This window comes from Scardinius erythrophthalmus, assembly GCF_964197995.2.
Source record: "Scardinius erythrophthalmus genome assembly, chromosome: 10".
NCBI lineage: Eukaryota > Metazoa > Chordata > Actinopteri > Cypriniformes > Leuciscidae > Scardinius > Scardinius erythrophthalmus.
In genome coordinates, this window is record NC_138230.1 from 10743782 (window position 1) to 10769731 (window position 25950).

General features: G+C 36.4%; 2 protein-coding genes across 3 annotated transcripts; one reads left to right on the forward strand and one right to left on the reverse strand.

Annotated features, from left to right (window-relative positions):
* Positions 1-205: 205 nt before the first annotated feature.
* On the reverse strand, positions 206-10712 carry rragcb (Ras-related GTP binding Cb). Of its 2 annotated transcripts, none has more exons than XM_081375994.1 (7): positions 10344-10712; positions 8873-9076; positions 8557-8756; positions 7459-7573; positions 7125-7267; positions 6125-6273; positions 206-2052 (listed from the first exon to the last, which is right to left on the reverse strand). In XM_081375994.1, exons 1-7 carry the CDS (start codon positions 10527-10529, stop codon positions 1874-1876), a joined length of 1176 nt encoding a protein of 391 aa, XP_081232120.1. In that variant the 5' UTR covers positions 10530-10712; the 3' UTR covers positions 206-1873. The 2 variants fall into 2 exon arrangements, with proteins under 2 accessions (XP_081232120.1, XP_081232121.1); XM_081375995.1 differs by having other exon boundaries at positions 8873-9102; positions 10344-10425.
* A 610-nt stretch (positions 10713-11322) lies between these two features.
* LOC308697323 (trafficking protein particle complex subunit 9-like) lies at positions 11323-24848 on the forward strand (the record flags this gene model as incomplete). The annotated part of the gene is made up of 9 exons (XM_081376505.1): positions 11323-11373; positions 12499-13099; positions 16273-16418; positions 18991-19116; positions 21051-21077; positions 22175-22296; positions 24273-24398; positions 24483-24699; positions 24796-24848. The coding sequence occupies exons 2-9, from the start codon at positions 12516-12518 to the stop codon at positions 24846-24848; spliced, it is 1401 nt and encodes a 466-aa protein (XP_081232631.1). The 5' UTR covers positions 11323-11373; positions 12499-12515.
* Between the last annotated feature and the right edge of the window lie 1102 nt (positions 24849-25950).

The window sequence follows — 25950 nt, forward strand, 5'->3', positions numbered from 1 at the left end:
CACACACACACACACACACACACACACACACACACACACACACACACACACACAGACACACACAGACACACACAGACACACACACACACACACACACACACACACACACACACTCTCTCACACACACAAACACACTCTCACACACACACACACACACACACACACACACACACACACACAGTTTACAGACGACTCAGACCAGGGCTCAAATGAATATAGCTTTAATTTATCAGCGTGCTCTGAGACAAAATATACCATAAGTAAACAAATATCGTTTTCTTGATATTTTACAAGTAATAATCCTTATAATTCAATCACAAAATTAATATCTTATTCTTTTACACTTTATTAGAAAAAAAAAAGAACACACACTCATTCTACAATCACATTCAGCAGTGAGTTTCTTGTACACACATTTACATAGACACACACAGCCCACATTATATCTATTCAAGAAAGGGGAATTTTTGAATATGACTAAAACAGTGAATCATGTAAAAAGGAAAAAGGGTTATTTTGGACCCTGGGACTTGTAATATGAAAACATAATACCTTTATCTCATATTCAACAAACTTGAGCATTATTATTCTGTTTCCCACACGTATCTCAGTATATCAGAACTGTGGAAAAACCGTTTAATGGCAAAACACACTCTTCCTGTTAGTCTGGGCTGATGCTTAAAAAAGTCTCTGTATGTGATTCATTTCGCTGTAAGTTCACAGAAACATGATGACGTTCACAAACGTCTTTAGCCTTTTCTCCCTTTATTTTCCCTTTGTGTAGGTCAGGAGTAAATAACAGTGAAAGCCAACACAATCACAGGACTGGCCAATATTAACAACTGCAATCTTAAAGACGGGGTGATCTGGGAATTTTGCTACAAAAGAGAGTGAAACAGTATTAAAAGATCTGTTCCATGGGTGAATCTAACATGTCCGGGTCACATTTCACCCCAAAAATCAAAAGAATTAAATAGGAAAGATATTGCTTAAAGAAAATGAAGCCTATTTCTAATTTAATTGTTAAATTGTGACAATATATTAATGAAAATTAAGCACAATTTTAACCAAATTCTTAATACTGTAAAAAAACAAAACTGTATTCTCATTAAAAATGTGAAAAATATATTATTTTGAATAGCAAAGAACTCTTACATTACATATTTATCGTACAACATTTAAATAATACAGTATTTATTGCAATAAAAATACTGCATTAAAGTAATGAAAAACTGAGAATTACAAAAAAAGTTACCTTTTTCAGCAATTGTGAGAATTTGGGTAAAATGTCTTTTGTTAAAAACAATGTCAACATTTTAATGCACCTAAAAACGGGCTAAATTTTACATAAGCCAATTTCAAATTTTTTGATTTTTTGGTGAAATGTCACTTGCACATGTTTGAGATTCACACTCAAACCACTGAAAAGTGGAATGTGCCTCGAAACGTAGAGAGCGCCATACATAGACAGCACTTTTAGCCACCTTAAACATAAAGATATAAAAAAAATTATAGGCAGCTCACTAGTTTTGAGTCTAGATTTGCTCAGTGTAACACCATTTCATAGTGCCTCATTCTGTTGGCTAAACTAAAGTTTTCCATTTCCCTCTATTACAACAGCTGATGTTGTGTTTGCACACAATCTCTCTCTCTCTCTCAATCTCTCTCTCTCACACACACACACACAAACACATCAAAATATCATAAAAAGCAGCAATGTAGTCTCTCCTGTATGAGCGTCCTGTTGTGTCTCTCGGGTCCTGGAACTGCAGGTATAACTAGAGAAACGCTCCAGTAATCTCACGTGTACCTTAGCGCATGTTCAGCGCACTAGTGTGAAGGCCTGTGTTCTCAGAGGTCCGTGTGTCCTGGGTTAAACCAGGCTCCTGGGTGTACCGTTGAGCGCTGCTGATTTGAGCCGGGACAGGCCGTTACCGCTGCTGCTGGGGGGGCTGGACTGCACGGCCACACCCGTCCTCTGGGTGGAGCTGCTCACCTCGAAAACCTCGTGGATGGCCTTTCGAAAGCAGTGGAAGTTGTAGTCTATCAAACCTGTGGAAGATAGAAACATGAGATACGATCGGAATCGCATATTTACACACTACAGAATTTAATATGCCGAGACATCTTTAAGTAAGAAACAATACGGAGCCCATAAAGGGACATGGTAGTGGAACAATAATATAAAGAGAATATATTTCAAAACCTTCGCTCGCAAAACTTTTTTGTTCCCCAAGAAACTTTATGTTTACTCACAAAACATTTCCATTCGCTCACAAAACATCTGCGTTCCCCAAGAAACATTTGCGCTCCTCTGAGAACTTTGCTTTCGTTTGCGAAACTTTTGTGTTCCCCAAGAAACTTTACGTTCATTCGCATAACTTTTGCATTCCCTGAGAAAACTTTTGCATTCACCTAAGAACCTTTACGTTTACTTGCAAAACATTTCCGTTCGCTCGCAAAACACCTGCGTTCCCCCAAGAAACATTTGCGTTCCTGTGAGAAACTTTGCTTTCACTGGCAAAACTTTTGCGTTCCCCAAGAAACTTTACGTTCGCTCGCAAAACTTTTGCGTTCCCCAAGAAACTTTACGTTTACTCGCAAAACCTTTGCATCCCTGTGAGAAACTTTGCTTTCGCTTGCTAAACTTTTGCATTCCCCCCAAAAATTTTCGTTCGCTTGCAAAACATCTGCTTTCCCCTAAGAAAACTATTGCGTTCCCCCAAGAAACTTTGTTTATTCGCAAAACATTTCCGTTCGCTCGCAAAACACCTGCGTTCCCCCAAGAAACATTTGTGTTCCTGTGAGAAACTTTGCTTTCACTGGCAAAACTTTTGCGTTCCCCAAGAAACTTTACGTTCGCTCGCAAAACTTTTGTGTTCGCTCCCAAAACATCTGCGTTCCCCCAAGAAACATTTGCACTCCTCTGAGGAACTTTGCTTTCGCTTGCGAAACTTTTCTGTTCCCCAAGAAACTTTACGTTTGTTCGCAAAACTTTTGCATTCCCTGAGAAAACTTTTGCGTTCACCTAAGAAACTTTTTGTTTACTCGCAAAACATTTGCGTTCCTGTGAGAAACTTTGCTTTTGCTTGCAAAACTTTTGCGTTCCCCAAGAAACTTTACATTTACTCGCAAAACTTTTGCATCCCCCTGAGGAACTTTGCTTTCGCTTGCAAAACATCTGCTTTCCCCTAAGAAAACTTTTGCGTTCCCCCAAGAAACTTTGCGTTTATTCGCAAAACATTTGCGTTCATCTGAAAAACTTTGCTTTCGCTGGCAAAACTTTTGCGTTCCCCAAGAAACTTTACGTTCGCTCGCAAAACTTTTGCGTTCCCCAAGAAACTTTACGTTTACTCGCAAAACCTTTGCATCCCTGTGAGAAACTTTGCTTTCGCTTGCTAAACTTTTGCATTCCCCCCAAAAATTTTCGTTCGCTTGCAAAACATCTGCTTTCCCCTAAGAAAACTATTGCGTTCCCCCAAGAAACTTTGTTTATTCGCAAAACATTTGCGTTCCTCTGAAAAACTTTGCTTTCGCTGGTAAAACTTTTGCGTTCCCCAAGAAACTTCACGTTCGCTCGCAAAACTTTTGCGTTTGCTCGCAAAACATCTGCGTTCCCCCAAGAAACATTTGCACTCATCTGAGGAACCTTGCTTTCGCTTGCGAAACTTTTGTGTTCCCCAAGAAACTTTACGTTCGTTCGCAAAACTTTTGCATTCCCTGAGAAAACTTTTGCGTTCAACTAAGAAACTTTTCGTTTACTCGCAAAACTTTTGCGTTCCCCAAGAAACTTTACGTTTACTCGCAAAACTTTTGCGTTCCCCCCCAAAAATTTCTGTTTGCTCGCAAAACATCTGCTTTCCCCTGAGAAAACTTTTGTTTTTCCCCCAAGAAACTTTGCGTTTATTTGCAAAACATTTGCATCCCCTGAGAAAACTTTGCTTTCGCTGGCAAAACTTTTGCGTTCCCCAAGAAACTTTACCCTGGAAATCCAGAGTTCTCGCGAGAGCACAGTTGAATTTGCTCAGCGAGTTTACTCTGGCGTCGAGTAATGATGCTCATTAAATATGCCCTTGTATCCGAGCTGCACCAATCACATCGGGTTATCTGATATAGGCGGGCCAGAGGCGAGCTAAACAGAAGACGACAGCGCTGTGACGTTGAAGTCACTAGTAAACATTGCAAGATGGCTATGGGAATTTTTGAATATGACTAAAACAGTGAATCATGTAAAAAAGGAAAAAGGGTTATTTTGGACCCTGGGACTTGTCATATGAAAACATAATACTTTTATCTCATATTCAACAAACTTGAGCATTATTATTCTGTTTCCCACACGTATCTCAGTATAACGGAACTGTGGAAAAAAACGTTTAATGGCAAAACACACTCTTCCTGTTAGTCTGGGCTGATGCTTAAAAAAAGTCTCTGTATGTGATTCATTTTGCTTTAAGTTCATTTTTCAAATCAGTTGTTTGAAACGGCTTTGGCCGCTACAATGAACGAGTTAGACTTGGCTTTTTATCTAAAAGAGGAACAGAAGACGGCGCTCGAATCGGGCGTTTTTGCTGTTTTGCCGACCGGACACGGCAAGAGTTAGCCTGGGAAAACCCAGACAAACTTCCGGCAAATTTAGATTTGCTCTGCAAGTAGTCTGGCAAAGAGCTCATTCAAGCCCATTTCTAATCCGTCGAAATCGCGGCACCAATCAGAAACGTTGGGGCGGGCTTTACACGATGACGATCGCTCTGATTGGTTTTAGGTCTATCCAATTGCGCCCAGAGGCATTTGAGCGACGTCCGTTGGTGAAGCGCACCAATTTTAAATGCATTATTATATTCAAATTGCAAACACATGAGGACAGTCTCCATGAAAGACCCACTGGCAGATGAACGTGCTACTACATTTCTCTTCGAAACGGTAGGAAATTAAATTCGATTTAATAGAGGATTTTAACTGTGGCAAGATGATTGACAGGGCAGTTTACGTGACAGATCCGTCCGATAAAGATGACGAAGTAGTATGTCCCAAAGCTTGCCTACTTTTTTTCTACACATTCAAAAGTAAAAACCTTTTCTTCACAAAAAGAGTACATACTTTTATGGCGTAGTGTAACTTAGGCGAATTGGGACGCAGCATATGGCTTTACACGATGACAATCGCTCTGATTGGCTTTAGGTCTATCCAATTGCGCCCAGAGGCATTTGAGCGACGTCCGTTGGTGACGCCCCTTTGGAAATGAGTTATTAATGAAGCTTTGCCAGACCAGAACTCAGTTATTACTGAGAATGGTCTGGTTTTAACCAGGTTAGGCAAGAGTCTAATCTACCAGATATCTCCGCTGGTAGCTTAGCGTGGGGCTTGTTGTGATTGGTCGTAGTGTTATCCAATTGCGTGCAGTGAGATATTCAAATGCATGCTTGGTGCCGCCCCTCGAGCTGGCCGAGTTTCATTAGTCGATGCCAGACCATTAATCTTTCAGATTTAGGCCTGGATTTGCAGGCTAAAGAAACTTAACATTCGTTCGCAAATCATTTGCATCCCCCTGAGAAACTTTGCATTCGCTCGCAATTTTTTTTGCATACCCTCCAGAAAATTAGCTTGCAAAGAACTCAATAACGATCGCAAAGTTTCTTGAAGGAACGAAAACATTTTACGAGCGAACGCAAGGTTCATGCGCATAGGTTTAGTTACCTATGATCACGCGCGTGAACTCGGCAATCGACTACTTTGGACTTCCACCGAAAACAGGATGTAAACACAGGTATGTGCGCTGGCTTAAATAACATCATTTTTATACATATCTTTCACATCTACTGCAGTCAGATTCACTTGTGTTCACTCTGAAGGAATCACTCACATTTTCTGTGCACTTGTAATGACACATCAAGGATGTTAAGAGGCTAAAAGCAGGTTTAGTACTTGCCCCATTGAACTCAACAGGGTGCAAATTTTAAAAATAGAATAACTCGGTGTAGGCAACACCGATTTTTGTCGTTGTTCTCTGTATTGACAGCACTCCAAATGTACAAAAAAATGAGCTCAATGTTAAAATTGACCGGAGTTCTCCTTTAACTTCACACAAGTCATGCTGACGCTCTAGACTGAGCGATCGTGTCTGTACCTTTCCTCTCAAAGCTCTCCTCTCTCAGGATGCAGACCAGAGCCAGGAACTTGGTGACCTCCTTCAGGTAAAGCACTGTGGTGTTGTTCAGCTTTATGATGGCCAGAGACTCTTTATCATACGCGTTACCGTTGCCGTCCTCTTTTAGACTATACATTCAACAAATGGACAAAACAAAAGGATACAATATATTACAATCATCTTATATCTTACACAGTCAGCATTAAAAAGGATACAAGTTCAAAATAATAAAGTATATATATATATATTTTTTTTTTGTTTCAGCAAGGATGCATTAAATTAAACAAAAGTAAGAGTAAAGACATTTATAATGTTACAAAAGATTTGAATTTCAAATAAATGCTGTTCTTTTGAACTTTATATTTATCAAAGAATCCTGAAAAAATTATATCACGGTTTCTACAATTAATATATTCAAATAGAAAACATAACAATATTTCACAATATTACAGTTTTTACTGTATTTTTGATTCAATAAACGCAGCATTAGTGCGCATAAAAGACTTCGGTAACACTTTACATTAGTTAACATTAGTTGACTACCTTAGTTAACATGAACTAAGAATGAACAACACTTCTACAGCATTTATTAAACTTAGATAATATTAATTCAACATTTACTAATACATTATTAAAATCCAAGGTTGTATTTGTTAACATTAGTTAACCCACTGCGAACTAACAGGTAACAAACAATAAACAGCTGGATTTTTATTAACTAATATTATATTAACAAAGATTAATAAATACTGTAACTTATGTATTGCTCATTGTTAGTTCATGTTAGTTAATACATTAACTAATGTTAACTAATGGACCTTATTGTAGTGTTACCTAAGTGTTACCACGACTTCTTTCAAAAACATTAAAAACATCATACCGCCCCCAAACTAGTGTATAGTAAGACAAATAAAGCTCAAGGTCTTCAGGATGGACATATTTATCCGTTTTATGCTGTGTACCGTTCACAGATTCTCACCCATAAATACACGAGACGTCAATGACGACATCGATCATGTCACAGCAGAGCTCGTACGACTGCATGTCCACTGGAGAGCTGTCCGTGGCGATGTAGATCTTACTGACCACATCGAACAGGAAGGCTTTCTCAATCCCAGAATTCTGAGAGGAAATAACGCATTTACAAATATGCACTTATCAGTTCTGTTACTTGTCTCTAATGTGCATCGATAAACACCAATAAAAGCATTTAAAGTAGAGACATTTTATCTAGATCAAGCGAAATTGGACATTAATGGATACTGGAAGCATTCAAAAGGCAATCATTTTGAGTAAAGCAGCTGTGTGCATACAGAAATGAATATGTTGAGGAGGTTTTCCAGCGTTGGCAGTTGAGGGATGAGCTTTTGGACCACTTTACTGAAGGCCTCAAATATGGAGTGATCATAGATGCTGGTGAGATAGAAACTGAAAACAAACAAAGAGAAATATCGCTTGTTAACATAACATATTCATTCATAATGCAAAAATTACATTAGAATGTCAGGAAATGAGTTTCAAAAGGGGATGAATTTAAGCAATTTGCCTAATAATAAGAGTAAATATTATATTGAAATTATAGTTTTAAAAACAACATAAAAGTATAAAGATGAACGAAGTCACGTGACACTCAAATAAAGATTGTATCAATTAAATCGTTACACCAGTAGGTGGCGACAAGTGACTGATAAAAAAATGAATTTGTCATTGAATCATTCCTTCAAGAGATTCGTTTAAAAATGCTGATTCATCCAGTAATGAAGCAACTGAAGTCTTTATGAGTGAGTCATTGAAACTCTAGAAAATTACATGTTATTGTTTAGTTGTCGGTTCAGAATCGTGGGAGAATCATGATCTCTATTTTAAACAAAAAAAATTGTGATTCTCAATTTATCCAGATTCATGCTATTATCGTGTTATTTGAGTATTATTTTGTACACTATTAGTATCAAAACAGTTCTCAAGTTTTTTTTAATCTAAAATGTATATTTTATTTTAGATTTATTTTAATTCGCAAAAACACATTTTAAGGGTTGCACTTTATTTTAAGGTGCCTTTGTTACGCTGTAATTGTGTATTTAAGTACTAAGTATTATTAAGTAACTACATGTACTTACTATAGGATTAGGATCAGAGTTTGGTTTGGTTTAGGGTTAGTTGCATGTAATTATGCATAATTTATAGTCATTACTATAGTAACTACATGTAACATATGTAACACTGTAAAATAAAGTGTTACCATTTTAATTTTTAGTTTTTTTTAACAATAACAACACTGTTAATTACACAATCTCTGATGCATTACTTGATGGAATATCTCGATAGCCTATCTAAAAGCACAGCATAATCCTATCAAACACTCGGTATCTGTCATTAGACTGCAAATTGATCAGTACATCAGGACGACCAACCTGAGGTGAAGCTTTTCCAGACTGGCGTCGGCTAGATCATCATTAGCTCTCTGATGAATGTCTCTCTGCGTCTCTATCTTATGATCGTCTGATAAACCGTCCACCTTATGTATAAACACCTCAAAATTGATCTCCGGGTTCACCCTGAACGCCCGCGACACTGTGAGATGTAGCCGCCCTAATGCTTCTACATAGTCATCCTACAGAGAGAGAGAAACACATCCATACATAATGTTAATAACAGCCATTAAAGTAAGCAGTTTGAATAACAACCACTCTCATTTTCGCTCACATAATTTCCCAGTTGTCGGCTTACCTGAGCATCGATGACAAAAATCAACGCGCCGGTGCCCCTGAAAATCATCTCGTAATCGAAGGTGGGGTCGAAAAAGTCCACCTGCCCTGGAAAGTCCCATATGTGAAAGTTCACGAAGGAACTGCCGGAGATGTCGTCCTTGTAGATCTTGTTGGTGCTCTCCAGGAAGAGCGTCTCATTGGGAGACATCTTATGAAACACCACCTGAGATTCAAAACATTAAGCCATAGCTCAATATGGACATAAAAAAAAAAAAAAAAAAAAAAAAAAAAAAAAATGATTCTGATATAGTCAATTTTTCACACAGTAATAAAACCATCTTAAATATACATAATATATTAATTATATAAATATATATAAATGACAAAAATATTCTTTCATCCTAACACAGAAAATGCATTCCAGAGGCAAGAGATTTTAAGCAGCATTAAATGTTACTTAATAATAAAAGGAAATATGATTTTGCAACTACAGTTTTACATTCAACATTTGCAAAGCATATCACTTGGTTATGTCAGGAGAACTAGCAGCTTTTCCATTAAAAATAAAAAACAAAGCTTTTTTTTTTCTTTTGCAATAACATGCACTGATAAATTATGCATGATATGATCATAGAAATTTATTAAGAAAGTAAACATTCACTTTAATTTCATGTTGACTTCAGTCAACAATTGTTCAATAAAAGCCCCATTCATCTGACCTGGAATAAAAATATAAAGGGGAAAAATAATATTATGACAAGCGCTTGTATCGTTACAGAACGGTTTGTTTTCATTACATTATTGAGTGCATTACTAGCTGGAATATTGTTGAAGGAAGCCCATATGATAATACAAACATAATATTTGAATAAAATATAACAATAATAATATGATACATAAATAGATGATATATTAAATAACAAGTATAACATGTGAATATAAATCTGATACGACAATTAAATAAATGAGAGTCTGATCAGAATGTCACATGTATTTTACAATAGGGGTAAACATGGTACTTTCGGTAATGCTATGATTTTGTGCACTACTATAATGTTACACTTACAAAAACGTAATATAACATCACACAAAAACATACTGACCTTACAAGCAAGTACTGTGAGGGCACAAGAGTACAGTGATGATTATGGTAATAATGATACTTTGAAATATACAGTTGTACTCCATCTTACTTCCAAGAATACCATGGTACTTTTAGAAATAAGGCACTATGAACCTGTAACGTTACCATGGTATTCTCGAAAGCACTACGGTACATATCAAAGTACAAAAGTATTACAATCTGATGGCACGATTGTACCATGGGACTGCCACAGTACGTTTTTGCAAGACATTAAATACCTTTTTATATAGCAATGTACTTCAAGAGCACCATGGTATTATCATCGTGTTAGTGTCCAAAACCAGAGCATTACCATAGTAAATTACTTTTTTAGTAAGTGCAGTGCTGTATCCATATGGGATCTGACCTTCTGGATGGAGGATTTCCCGCTTCTCCTCAGTCCCATCAGCAGGATTCGGGGTTTATTGTCTGCAGAAGGAGAGTTTTCCATGTTCTCCTGCATCATGTCCATGTTCTCCACGCCGTAGCCGAAATCTTTGGGGAAAGAGTCCACCAGGCTTCCGGCTAGCTGCTCCTCGTACTCCATCGACATTATAAATCTATATTTGAACCTTTAAATCCCTTTGATCTGTCTATGTCGACTTTGTAGGATCTATTTGAGTAATTGAGGTGGGCTCGGTGTGGATTAAATGTTTAGTTTGGATACAGATGAGGAGGTTTCATAGTGGGAAGCGGTTAGCTTGCTGCATGAACACAAACAAACGGGAAGCTGATCATATGACAGGCGCAGAGTAGGAACGCCTGCAGGCGAGCGGAAAGGTCTGACGCGTGAGCAGCCTCTGAGTGGAGCGGTCTCTCAGATGATCAACGGTTGATCATGCCGTAATATATTCAGAAAATGTTAAATGTGAACGAGAGGTTCACATTTTGGAAACATTTTTTTGAACACATTATTACATGTATGAAATACGATGAAATGCGCTATTCACACGTTTTCTTTTTTTTTTTTTTTACTTTTAATTCCGTCATTTATTTGTTTTTAATGTAGAAAGGGCACTGGGACATTTTGTTTTGTTAAATTTAATGTACAAAACACCAGTAGGACGAGAATTTGACTCTAAAAATACAGAAATTATATTTATACTTATTATATTAAAAGATTAGCAAGTTCATAAGATCTTTTCCCTCGTTCTTTATATTTATATTTAAGTATATTCCTGCAAAGCTGCCTTAGAAAGCGCCATACAAATCAATTTAATTGATCAGTCCCTTTATCGGATGGCAAACATTATATTATATTATGATATTATTAGTAATGAATGTTGGAGCTCATCCAACAGGGGGCGCTTGAAGACACGAGCATGAGTCACACGCCTCTCACAGACAAGACAGTAGCAGAAGAAGCAGCAGCAGCAGTGTTGACAGGAAGAGCGTTTGTGAGTAAAAACAAACGTTTACACACGTATTTCAAACTCATATGATTTATTCTGTCAGCATTATTTTGGAATAAATATTACAATTTATGTTGTGGGGCTTATAGCCTTCTTTATTGCGCTGTTGTCACATTCATATCTGCTTTTGAATTTGAAGATGTTTCATTCAAACACGCCTTTGAAAACAGACCAACGTAAACAAATATGTTGCACAAATATATCAATTTTAATGAATAAAACTACGATGATTGTTTCATGAAACAAACTGAATTCAAAAAGGAACTCGATAAGGTTTTATTCAATGGTCAAACATTTGTCTGTTTGTTCTGCTGGTTGTTTATAAAGCTGCATGTTACAATGCATTCATGTTTTATTCAGTTTATGTTTATGAATGTGTAAAATATTACATATTTTGAGTATTTTGTATGCATTTATCTGTGCTGTTTACAAGATTACTAAACGTACTTCAGTAGTCCTTAGTTGTGTCAAGTGTTTTTAAATAAAGATTACACAGTGATTTTGTCAAATGTGAACCGTGAGGTAATTCATTTCAGTTCATTTCAAATGGAGAAAATTGATGAATAATTAGAGTTTGTGAAATATCAATAATTTCAATAAGCCGTGGTGCTCATCTTCCTGCTTTGGTAACTTTTGCAGAAGTAGTTTTTATTGGAGAGTTTTCAGTTAATTAATATTAATAATAATATACATGTATAGGTGTATACATGTAGTGCCGTTCAAAAGTTTAGGATCGGTACGTTTTTTAAAAGAGATCTCTTATGCTTTTGCGTTTATTTGATTAAATGTCTTTACTGTCACTTTTAATCAATTTAACGCATCCTTGCTGAATAAAAGTATTAATTTCTTTAAATTCTTTCCAAAAAAAAGAAAAGAAAAAAAGACCCCAAACATTTGAACGGCAGTCTATAATGTTACAAAAGCTTTCTAATTCTGATAAATGCTGTTCTTTTGAACTTTCTGTTCATTAAAGAATCCTGATTTTTTTTTTCAACATTGATAATAATAATATAGAAAACATTTTTTTTTTAATTTAGATCTTTTAGATCCCTTCTGAAACCTGCCATAGTAAAAGAATACATGGTTTTGTGTATTGTTTTCCTTCTCTAGATTCCCTGTATGCAGACATGAGTGTCCCAGACTACATGCAGTGTGCTGAGGACCATCAGACGGTCCTGGTGGTGGTCCAGCCCGTGGGGATCGTCCCAGAGGACCAGTTCTTCCGCATCTACAAACGCATCGTCAGCGTGAGTCAGGTCAGCATACGAGACTCCCAGCGCGTCCTGTTCATCCGATACCGGCACCATTACCCGCCTGAGAACAACGACTGGGGCGACTTCCAGACTCACCGCAAAGTGGTGGGCCTCATCTCGGTCACCAGCTGCACCGCGGCCAAAGAGTGGCCCCAGACGTCAGACCGCTTCCACGGGCAGAAGGAGGTGTTCGGCTCCACGCTGTACGACTCGCGGCTGCTGGTGTTCGGCCTGCAGGGGGAGCTGGCGGAGCAGCAGCGCACAGATGTGGCCTTCTACCCCAGCTATGAGGACTGTCCTGATGTGGAGAAGAGGGTGGAGGATTTCGTTGAGTCCATATTTATCGTCCTGGAGTCCAAAAGGCTGGACAGGGCAACCGATAAGTCCGGCGATAAGCTAACACTGCTGTGTGTGCCGTTCGAGAAGAAGGACTTTGTGGGGTTGGACACAGACAGCAGGTGAGTTTGGGTTCTGGGATGTTCATTCAATGATGAACTACTGAGAAATTCAATTTTTTTTATTGGTGACCAGCATAAGAGTCAACCCATATTGGTTTTTCAGTTGTCGATGCTTATATCTAGAGAAGGGTGGCTAATGCAAGCATCATTATTAGGGATGGACAATATAAAATAATCATATCAGTTATCAGCTGATATTAAAGATGTTTTCTATTTTATTTTTTCATTTAGGTGACCTTCACCATCATCTAATGCTAATCTTAATCTTGAAAGACACACTAATAATTTAATATCACTATTAAATGTAACTTTCGCAAATATCCTAATCAATGTATACATATATATATATATATATATATATATATATATATAATATTTTAGTACTGTACATTATAATGTTGTGATGCCTACATTTATTTATAGCATGTATATTGATTGGTTTTAATTATTGTTTTGTTTTTCATTATTTTATGACTATGGTTTCCCAAACCTTTTTGAACCCATTTGGCATAAAATATATACTTAAAGTATTTTAAGTTAATATTTTTACAATTTACAAACACACATATGCATATTTACAGTTCTCTGATCTCAGTTAATGGTTTATATATTTATATAATATATTTAAATATAATGTGTGTGTGGATACACACTCTCACACACATTTATTTATTTATATTTATGTATTTATAGATTGTTTTAAGTGTTTTATTTTGAATATATTTATTTCTATTTGTTTTGATATAATTAATTCTTAGCTTTTTTTTTATCAACCCAGGGACGTCTTGCTGTTTCCTCACAAACTCTGATTTAGACAAAATACTAGAAAATTTAAACATCGGCCGTTTATCAGTTATTATCCATAACAAGGAAAATAATTGACATATTGAAGGATCCCTAATCACCATTAATGTTGTTTATACTTGCAGTTTTTGGAATGAAGAGATATATATATAAAAAAAAAGAGTATTAAACTGGTGTGTAATTCATCCTAAATTTAGCCTGAATTTCACAGCGGTAAATACTGGATTCCCAAAAGTCCCACGATATGATGGTTTTGCCTGTAGGTCAACCGTGCATGATCTTCTATCCTGTTTCATGAGTTTTGCCATTTTTTTTTCATGGTTGTTTTTTCTTCCCTTCTCTTGTTTTGCCTTGTTTTATTTGTCTTTCTTCTTTTCTTTCATACTGTCCTGTGAGTTTATTATGGGGTGTGAAAAGGTGAGCCGGTAGTTCTGTCTCCTGCTTTAGTTCATTCTTCCCCGATCAGCCTCTTCCTCTCCCCTTCAGTGACACACTGCTTGGACCTCGATTCTCTTGTGGCTCAGTTTAGAGTAGAAAGGTCAAACTCATTTTTGTGATGGAAATCGCTGTGCAGGAACGGAAAAAAGAGCTTTCAGCAGCGTGTAATCTTTGTGTCGTCTTTGAGTCGATTGTTTAAAGGTAAAACATGGGCAAGACTCTCGGGGTCCTGGTGCCTGACAGGGTCAAGTGTCTGATCAAGAATACCGCCTCTCTCTGTCTGTCTCTCTCTCTCTCTGCTTTAACTGCAGAAGATCATGGATGTCATTCAGTAATTCATGAGTGATTGCACGCAAAGCTTTGTGCTCATCTCATCTACGGTCGCAGCATGAATTTGAATATGGCATCCATTTCTAAATATAATCTGAGTTTAGCTGTGTTTACTCCATTGTAGGATGGAGGTTCTTGATCTGCAGTTAAATATAGATAATAAAGATGATGTTAGTTAAAGAAATAATATTAATATTATTATTAATATTATTTTTAATATATTTTTATTTATAATACATATAATATTACTAAATATTTAATTAATACTTTATATATTATTTAATAAATATTAGGGATTCATGCATATAGACATTCTATATAATATATTATATAGACATTCTATATAATATATTATAATATAATATAATATAATATAATATAATATAATATAATAGAATAGAATAGAATATAATAGAATATACATTATGTGTTTATACATATTATATTAATTAATGTAAAGCAATAATATTAATAATTCTATTTTTAAATATATTTTTATTTATACTAATGAATATTAAATTAGTACCTCATATGTTATTTATCATTATTAGGGATTAGTGGATATATACATTTTGGATAATATTATATAATATAATATAATATAATATAATATAATATAATATAATATAGTATAATATAATATAATATAATATAATATAATATAATATAATATAATATAATATAATATAACATAATATAATACATTTTGGATAATGTAATATAATATACTAATATATAATATAATATGATATGATATGATGCACTGTAAATAAGCATTGCAACTTGTATTATACTCCTAAATATGTTATTGCTTTGTAATGTCTATAACTGTTTTGCTGTGTGAAGTTTAGGCTGATCATTCATTAAAATAATAATCTTGCATTCACACTAGAGTTCCTGGCATTGAACTATTTAAAGATTTAGTTAACAGTTTTGTAATCAGTCATAGGACAAAAATATGCTGCTTGAATTAGAAAAAAGATAAAAATATAAATAAATAAATAAAAATAGTCCAACATTGGCTTAATCAGACTGTTGCTGATCATTTAATGTTATTATATGGTCACTGATACTTCATCCCTATATGTAAAAGTAAATATTTATGAAAGTCTTAAATTAATTCTCCTGTTTCTCTTCTGTCTATCTCTCTCTTGAATAACACTTGACCCTCTTGCACACTATCTATAGGGCTCCTTCCACCACAGTTTTACCTCCTCATGTTTATAAACATAAATCCTTTATTTTTTGTTTAGTTCCTTCATTCCCATGGGATAGACATCAAGTTGCTTTTGGATCCCTTTAGCTGAAATCCCCAGCGTTTTGCCTGTGCATCCCCTTCCTTCTGCATCCATCTCTTCACCTCCAGCTTCCCTCTCTGTCTGTAAATACTGGGCTAAGACAGAAGACAAAGCTTGATGCAAAACCACATCAGCATATCTGTGCTCCATATAAGGCGAGCCAGAGAGACGACATCGATCCACCGCTGATAAAAGATCTTGAATTAAACATGGCTGATGTCACCTGCACTTGGCTGCGAGCGCTGATGAAGAACTGAGCTGTGTGTGTAAATGCTGAGTGTTTCTCTGACTGCTCTTTCTCAGGCACTATAAGAAGCGCTGTCAGGGCCGCATGAGGAAGCACGTGGGGGATCTGTGTCTGCAGGCCGGGATGCTGCAGGACGCCCTGGTGCATTATCACATGGCCGTGGAGCTGCTGCGCTCTGTCAATGACTTCCTGTGGCTGGGAGGTAAGATGAATGATTCATAGGGGGTGTTCACACTTGCCAGGTTTGTTTCCAGGTGCGATTGCTCTGTTAGTGTGAACGCTGCCATCCGAACCTTGGTGCGCACCAAACAAGTGAACCTAAACCCACTTTTTCAGAGGGTTTCGGTCTACTTCAAAACAAACTTTGGTGAGGTTCGACTGGAATATGAACGCAACATGGACCAAAGACAATGAACCAAAAACAGGACGTGATGTCATATCCGTAAAGGTCATATCCGTAGGTTCTTCTCGTCATAGGTGCTACTGCTACGTTTCCCATCACAAGCCCGTTTAGCCAAACACACAGCACTGTTTTTGATGTTTGGTAAGTTCTGTTGCAAAATATGCCACAAAATATACGTCATAAAAGCTGTATATTTTAGCTTTTTTGTTTTGTATGTTTAGGTTCGATGTTAAAAATAACAGTGTGAACGCTAAGCGAACAAGGACTAAATGTAATATTTCTTTTTCGGTCCGGACCAAAATAACCAAGAGAACTGATCTACAAGTGTGAACACACCCTTAGACTTGGTTTCACCCTAAATCAGTATTTTAGTATCATTGAGATACTATTTTAGATAAGTATTCGTATTTTGAATTGTTTAATTTTTATATGTTCTGTTTTTATTTTTATTATAAATTTTAGTAATTTTTTTTGTTAAAATAGGTCTTATTTATATGTATATTTATATATTTATCTATTTATATAGTTATTAATAGTTGTTTTAGTTTGAACTAAAAAGAATATATATATATATACACACATACACTCACCTAAAGGATTATTAGGAACACCTGTTCAATTTCTCATTAATGCAATTATCTAATCAAACAATCACATGGCGGTTGCTTCAATGCATTTAGGGGTGTGGTCCTGGTCAAGACAATCTCCTGAACACCAAACTGAATGTCAGAATGGGAAAGAAAGGTGATTTAAGCAATTTTGAGCGCGGCATGGTTGTTGGTGCCAGACGGGCCGGTCTGAGTATTTCACAATCTGCTCAGTTACTGGGATTTTCACGCACAACCATTTCTAGGGTTTACAAAGAATGGTGTGAAAAGGGAAAAACATCCAGTATGCGGCAGTCCTGCGGGCGAAAATGCCTTGTTGAAGCTAGAGGTCAGAGGAGAATGGGCCGACTGATTCAAGCTGATAGAAGAGCAACTTTGACTGAAATAACCACTCGTTACAACCGAGGTATGCAGCAAAGCATTTGTGAAGCCACAACACGCACAACCTTGAGGCGGATGGGCTACAACAGCAGAAGACCCCACCGGGTACCACTCATCTCCACTACAAATTGGAAAAAGAGGCTACAATTTGCACGAGCTCACCAAAATTGGACAGTTGAAGACTGGAAAAATGTTGCCTGGTCTAATGAGTCTCGATTTCTGTTGAGACATTCAGATGGTAGAGTCAGAATTTGGCGTAAACAGAATGAGAACATGGATCCATCATGCCTTGTTACCACTGTGCAGGCTGGTGGTGGTGTAATGGTGTGGGGGATGTTTTCTTGGCACACTTTAGGCCCCTTAGTGCCAATTGGGCATTGTTTAAATGCCACGGCCTACCTGAGCATTGTTTCTGACCATGTACATCCCTTTATGACCACCATGTACCCATCCTCTGATGGCTACTTCCAGCAGGATAATGCACCATGTCACAAAGCTCGAATCATTTCAAATTGGTTTCTTGAACATGACAATGAGTTCACTGTAAAATGGCCCCCACAGTCACCAGATCTCAACCCAATAGAGCATCTTTGGGATGTGGTGGAACGGGAGCTTCGTGCCCTGGATGTGCATCCCACAAATCTCCATCAGCTGCAAGATGCTATCCTATCAATATGGGCCAACATTTCTAAAGAATGCTTTCAGCACCTTGTTGAATCAATGCCACGTAAAATTAAGGCAGTTCTGAAGGCGAAAGGGGGTCAAACACAGTATTAGTGTGGTGTTCCTAATAATCCTTTAGGTGAGTGTATATATATATATATATATATATATATATATATATATATATATATATATATATATATATATATATATATATATATATATATATATATATATATATACACACATATAGTCTGTTTTTTTCACATGTGTTTTTTCAAATCGTTTTAGTTAACCATAATAACCCTGTCCCAAAAATCTAAAGGTGGCCATTTCCTCAAATGTAAGAATGGCATGAGAAACCAGTATTACAACATCTTGGCTTGTAGAAGACTGGTATTACAGGAACTTTACATGCATTATGTAACTATCACATTATAGTATCACCTCATGTACAACCAAAACACTTACATGGCTGAGCATACAACATTATAATCACTTACATGCCTGAGCAAAGTTATATCCAATCTTTAAACTCATGATGACCAGCTAATAATAAACCCAGTCACTTTCATCACTTTCTCCAACACTTCAACTCAAGCAGCCGAGACTTTCTCAGTCTTTGCCGAATGGATCTTGCTTTCCCAAAGGCCTGCATGACAGATTAACTCTCCAGTGATGAATTAGAAGAGTGAAAGTGTTTCTGTTTTGTTCCTCAGCTGCTTTGGAGGGACTGTGTTCTGCGTCTGTCATCTTCCATTACCCAGGAGGCACTGCAGGGAAGAGCGGAGCCCGTAAACCTGGCGTCTCCTCTGCTGCCGACGCTGGGAAGAGACACAGGCCTGGTCAGTGCGGTCAGACACATCTGTAGCGTCCCTTTTTATCTGACTAAACTAAAAATATCAAGATGATCCATGATTTTCTGCTTCATATTTTCATTTTGTTTGCTTGAGTGATTCTGGAGTCTGGAGGATAAAATTATTGTAGACCTTTTTGCATACCTTTGCTTTGATTCATTCATAATGATACAATTATATGTGATTTGCAAAACTTTTTCTTCTTCACACACTCATGTATTTAAGGAAGAAAAGCAAGGGTCTCCTATAGAAACTCAATATGTTTTTATTTACATCATGAATGAATGTGTGTGAATAAGATTATTAGTGAATGAGGTTGGATGTCTCTTGTGTGTCTCAGATGTTATTTACTGCTCTTGGTTTGATGTTTGTTTCATCTGGAGTGAATCGCCACCTTTTCTTCGCAGAAAGCATGCAGCAGAAGTGTTTAGTCTAAACCAGAGACAGTCATTATTACATTATTATTAAACCTGAGTCAGTTATGCTGATCTAGAACAGGAGCGTGAGAGTGTCCTAGAGCAAAACACAAGACAAATGTGCTGTGCTGTTCTTTTCTTTTCTTTTCTTTTCTTTTCTTTTCTTTTCTTTTCTTTTCTTTTCTTTTCTTTTCTTTTCTTTTCTTTTCTTTTCTCTTTACTTTTTCTTTCTTTTTTCCTTTCTTTTCTTTTCTTTTCTTTTCTTTTATTGTCTTTCTTTTTTGTCTTTTCTTTTTCCTTTCCTTTCCTTTCCTTTCCTTTCCTTTCCTTTCCTTTCCTTTCCTTTCCTTTCCTTTCCTTTCCTTTCCTTTCCTTTCCTTTCCTTTCCTTTCCTTTCCTTTCCTTTCCTTTCCTTTCCTTTCCTTTCCTTTCCTTTCCTTTCCTTTCCTTTCCTTTCCTTATTCCCTTTCCTTTCCTTTCCTTTCCTTTCCTTTCCTTTCCTTTCCTTTCCTTTCCTTTCCTTTCCTTTCCTTTCCTTTCCTTTCCTTTCCTTTCCTTTCCTTTCCTTTCCTTTCCTTTCCTTTCCTTTCCTGTCCTTTCCTTTCCTTTCCTTTCCTTTCCTTTCCTTTCCTTTCCTTTCCTTTCCTTTCCTTTCCTTTCCTTTCCTTTCCTTTCCTTTCCTTTCCTTTCCTGTCCTTTCCTTTCCTTTCCTTTCCTTTCCTTTCCTTTCCTTTCCTTTCCTTTCCTTTCCTTTCCTTAATTTCCATTCCTGAATTCCCTTCCTTCTGAATTTCTTTCTTTCTGAATGGATTTAATTGATTTTTCCACATTCATTTGCATGCATTAACATATACAGTACATACGCCTGAAAACACTATAGCATAATATTTGAACTCATTAACAGGTGTATCATTCATTCACACGTTTCATTTGCTAATTAATCGACTGTGGTGAGGTTTGCTCTACAGATTTATGTCTAAAAGGGCTTTATAAAGTATTTGCACACTTTAAGCCACAGTTAAATTGAACGTACAATTTGTCAAACCAAATGACATTTATTTGAAAGAAATATACACTTTCCAAGTAAAACATTTGACAAAAATGAAATTTAACATTTGTGATAAATGATACAAATAGATGCTGTTCAAAATAAAGAGAAAAGCTCTTGATTTGTACAGATGCCATTTGGTTTGATTTTAAGTGTGGCTTAAGTGTCCAAAGACTTTTTTTAAAGGCTTTGATAACAACATATTCAAAACTAAGAGTATGAATCATGTTTAAGCTTGCATGCTTCTGTTAACAGCCATTATATATAAAGAGTCCACCTCTCAGTTCTGCATGTCTGCTGACGGCTTTTTCACAATGTCAGGATCATAACAGATCATTTAGTGCTGTACTAACACTGCTTACCATCAACTGCAGCTTGTGCCTAGAGTGAACCAGGCTCTCTCTCTCTCTCTCTCTCTCTCTCTCTGTCTGTCTCTCCCTCTCTGTCTGTGTCTTCAGGCGCTCAAGAAGTTCTCATTGATCCAGGTACAGTAAAGCACACGTGTAGCTCTAGATAAGGATTTTATTCCTGCCCGTTTGTGCTGTTGTGATGTAGTTTTAGTTGCTTTGTTGTGCTTGTGCATGTGTGCAGGTGTTTTGGTGGCCTTTTGTGTTTCTGATCTGATGGAAATGAAAATATCTGCAGTGATTTCAGTGCATGGATGTGAATCCTTACTTTTAAATCCAGCTGAAAGGATTTATAGCTCTTTTTTTTTGCAATCATTAGATGTGATGTTTGTGTTTTTTGTGCCTGATTTTTTGTAGTAGTAGTTTCACCATTACAAAATCTGCAGTGCAGACACTTACTGATCAAATTGTTTCTAACTATCAAGAATAACTAACTTATTAGTTACTAATGGGGTTGACCTCATGATTGATTTAGTTGATAGATCTTAAACACAGGCTTAACTTGTTGTTTATGCTAATAAACTTAACGACATCTGCTCTTTGCTGACACTAGAGGTCAGTGTTTGTTTGCCATTTGAATTTGAGTTATATGATCACAAACAGACTTATTACACTTAAGAGATTTAATTTGCATAGCAACATCAAAATCCATATTTTAACTGATTTCTCATTACTTTAAAGAGTTTGGAAGGTAAAACCAACAGTACAGATACAGAACTTTATTTATGAAAAAGATACAGGAGGTTATTAAACTCTAATGAAAGATTATGCACTGATGAATCTTTCCCGATAAGACCAGGGATATGGATTAAGTAAACAGGGTGAATTTATTCTCTCTCTCTCTTTTTTAATAAACGTCCTGAGTGTGTAATTATTTTTCTCATTCCTCTAAACATGTTTCTTGATGACTTTCATATTTAATTCAAGAAATTGCTTGTCGAGTTCCAGGTCTTGCATCAGACAAATGGGCTCATTTGCAGCATCTCATATCTCAGAGCTGTTAAATGCAAAATAAAATCTATTTTTAGTATTATTACAGACCTTAGGCTTTATAACATTTGAAAATAAGGTAGCATGAATGCAAGCATTGCATTAGCACGCAGAGAACAGAATGAACTTTCTTTTCATTTGTCATGGTCGTTAACGTTGGTTCTCTCTCTTGTCTTCCTGTCCAGGCGCTCTGACGACCAATGGCATCAGTGCAGACACGAGCACTGAGATCGGCCGAGCCAAGAACTGCCTGAGTCAGGAGGACATCATTGACAAATACAAGGAGGCCATCTCTTACTACGGCAAGGTAACTTCATGCACAGACATGCTCTGTCTGAGAGGATGTTCTCGGCTGTGGAGGATCAGTTTTGTTTTCTAGAAGCGGCCATGTTCACATGTTTTTTTGTTTTTTTTTGTTATAGAACAGAATAGAGTAGTAGAGAGAACTGTAATTTTACTTCTATGTGAATATATTGTAAAATTTTATGATCAAAGCTGCATTTTCAGCATCATTATTCCAGTCTTCAGTGTCACATGATCCTTCAGAAATCATTCTAATATGATTATTTGATACTCAAAAAGTAGTTTATGATTATTATTGTTTTCAATGTTGAAAACAATGTTGTGCTGCTTTATATTTTAGTGCAAATAATGTGAATGTATTGATTAGTTATTTAATTAATTAGTATTATTTAGTGGGCCTGAGCTAACAATGAACAGTTGTATTTTTTTATTTATTAACTAACGTTACCAAAACACTGCCACAAATGTACTGTTAATTTTAGTTTATGTTAACGTTAACTAATGGGACCTTGTTATCAAATGTTCCCAAAATCAGGCATGGTTAAAGCCGTTGTAAAATTGTTTTTGCAAAATCATTTAATTATGAAACAATTTTTTTATTAAACATGACCATAATAAGTAACAAGTCTTTCAAAGCCTTGTGTTATATTGATTTTACCCCAGTTAAGGGAGTTTTAAGCACACATTTCTCCATGCTGTGCCGTGCCTAATAACGCTCTTTAACTGTGGTAAATCCACTTTAACACGCAGCTTCTTTGTGGGACATTGTTTTATTAAACACTCAAAGTTGCGTTTCATTATTCATCAGCTCTCGCTCTGAGATGGCAAATGTTTTATGCAGGTGTTTTACCCAAAATGGCTCTGTTGATGTGCGTCTCACAGCAAATAGCCCCTAGAGATGGTCTAGATTCTGGAATTAAAATATCTTTGTATGGTGCATTTTAAACTCAGTGTTCGTGGCTCATGTAAAGTCAAGTATTTGACCCCAGTCTTGTGAATTGAGCCGCTCGCGCAGTCTCTGCTGCTCTCGTTCTACCAGCCGCCAGCGGGGGACACTGCAGCCTTGCAAACACAGCCGTTTGTGCCGCTGACCACTGCTGAGCTTTGATTTTCAAATATGATGACACATCCTAAAGAGGCTCAACAGCATGACCTTTCTCTGAACCTCAGGTCTTTTCAGCATTGCAATTTATTATCCGGATGGTCTCAGAGTGCAGTTTTTACAGTCTGAAATTAAATTTCAGTGTGATTGAAATGTTAGCATGATGTGGCCATTTGTGTAAAACTGTTGTGCAATCAAAACCATAGTTCGTATTGTATTAACTGATTTAATAATTCAATTATTAAATAAAAAAATTAAATGAATAATTCCTGAATAGAGGCACACACGAGATGACCTTTTTTTGACCCTCAAATATTTTTGCATGTATATTTTAATCAGTGAACCTCTTATGGTCTGAGCCTTTATGGTCTTAGAGTGTGACTTTTACAATCTGAAATTGTAATGGCAATGTGATTTTAAAATATCAGAATGATCTGGTCATTTATATTAAATGTGCACACTTTTTTTTATTTATTACATTTTTTTCACTATTTATTTATTTATTTATTTATTATTGTATTCAAAATAATATATTAATAGTATTATTATAATCAAATTAATAATTTAATTAGATAATTTAAGTTATTTATTTAATGATATTAAGTAAAATGAATTATTTAATAATATATATATTTCAAATTAGTACATTAATGGAATAAATACAAAATAAATTCTTTATTAAAATAAATGTATATATATTTTTTATTAAGCTTAAATTGCTCTAATGGAATATATTTTTGGGCTGGGCCATGATTAATTGCATTCATTTATTTTTTATAATAATTTTTTTTAAATAAATAATTAAGGCACTAAATTAACGCTTTAAAGTTGACAGCTCATAAGTCACAAAAAGGCAAATGTTGTTGTCTGTGTTTCAGTATAAGAGTGCCGGAGTGATTGAGCTGGAGGCCTGTATTAAGGCCGTCAGAGTGTTGGCCATTCAGAAGCGAGCCATGGAGGCGTCCGAGTTCCTGCAGAACGCTGTTTACATCAACCTCGGCCAGGTGAGCGCATGTACAACACTGTTCAGTAAAACCGCAGCAAGTCAGTCAAGTTGCTCTATGAGGAATGATCCTATCTGTGTTCAGCTGTCAGAAGAGGAGAAGATCCAGCGCTACAGCGTCCTGTCAGAGCTCTACGAGCTCATCGGCTTCCACCGTAAATCTGCGTTCTTCAAACGCGTTGCCGCCATGCAGTGTGTGGCTCCCACCATTCCTGAGCCGGGCTGGAAGGCCTGTTACAAACTCCTGCTGGAGACCCTGCCGGGGTACAGCCTCTCTCTGGACCCCAAAGACTTCAGCAAAGGTAACACAAGATGCTTCTTTATAGGGCTGTCAAAGTTATATTGTCAGAATTATTGTTTCTAAGGCTTTTTTATTGTGTTCTGTGTGGTTTCTGAAGACAGGTTGGAGGTGTTTCCTTTTATTAGTAAATGGTGGCGAATTATTGATTGAATCAAAAATAGTGATTCACAGACATTGTATGGTGGATTTGAATGATGGTTTGAAGGACAATGTGTCTGAAGGTCCACCAGTGGGTGAAAAACACTGTCCGTTACGTTACTGAAAGCACAAGCAGAGTAATCTAAAACACAAAGCAAATTCTAATAAGCTTTATTTTTATTTCAGTTTTAGTAATTTTAGGACAACAACTTAAACTTTAGAGAAATGTTGCCTAAAATGAACTGAAATAAAATAAGTTTAAGATTTTTCATCTAATATTTATTTTATTTCAGATTTATTTCTATTAATGGAAATTAATTTAAATAGTTGTAACTTTAGTTAACAATAACGACACTGTACGGAAGCCCTGTAATTTTTTTCTGCCTGTTTTTGTGTGTGGTTTTCTTATGATCACAAGTTGCCTAGAGTTCTTTTCTAATTTTTTTTTGACATGTTAGAAGTTACAGTCCCATTCATACGCAGATAATATATATATCTTTACACCACAAAGTTAAAAACGAAGGCGTAGCAATATTATTAATTCAATCATTAACACATAAAGACCGTTGCTGTTAATGATTGAATTTAAAATCATACAAAAATAACGACTTTATGCCACTATTCATTTCCTTCTCTCTGTGCCTCAAGTGAGTTCGCGTAGTGTTTCAGCGCAGCGCGTCTGTGTTGTAGGGCTGTCAACGAATATTCTAAATTCGAATATATATTCGAATAGTTTTAAAAAACAGAAATTCGAAAGTGAAAATTAATATTCGAATGTGAATTTCAAATATGGAAAAACACGCCCGCGGAAGCAGAGGCGCGGCTGTCTGCTTTGCGAGTGGGTGCGCGCGCTGTCTCGTCAGGGTCGCCCTGTCTAGCACAGCGTCACTGCTGAAGGTTGACTTGCATGGAAGATGGCAGAAAGTGCAGAGCCCAAGTTCAACTCGACCGCAGCAGAGAAAGTGATTTTAAGCCATGTCTGGAAGTACTTTGGATTTTGGTCGGTAGAACGTAAAATTGTGGAGCCGCGACTCCCCCGAGATAAAGTAGTATGCAAGCTATCTATTTAAGATACAGATAGCATACCATTCGACCACTAGCAACATGAGGTCAC

Coding starts and splice junctions, on each gene's coding strand:
- rragcb (XM_081375994.1), bottom strand. CDS start 10,529: ATGTCGATGGAGTACGAGGAGCAGCTAGCCGGAAGCCTGGTGGACTCT. Junction 7,574..8,556: donor CTGGAAAAGCTTCACCTCAG/GTTGGTCGTCCT, acceptor GTTTGTTTTCAG/TTTCTATCTCACCAGCATCT. Junction 6,274..7,124: donor GACGTCTCGTGTATTTATGG/GTGAGAATCTGT, acceptor TTGAATGTATAG/TCTAAAAGAGGACGGCAACG.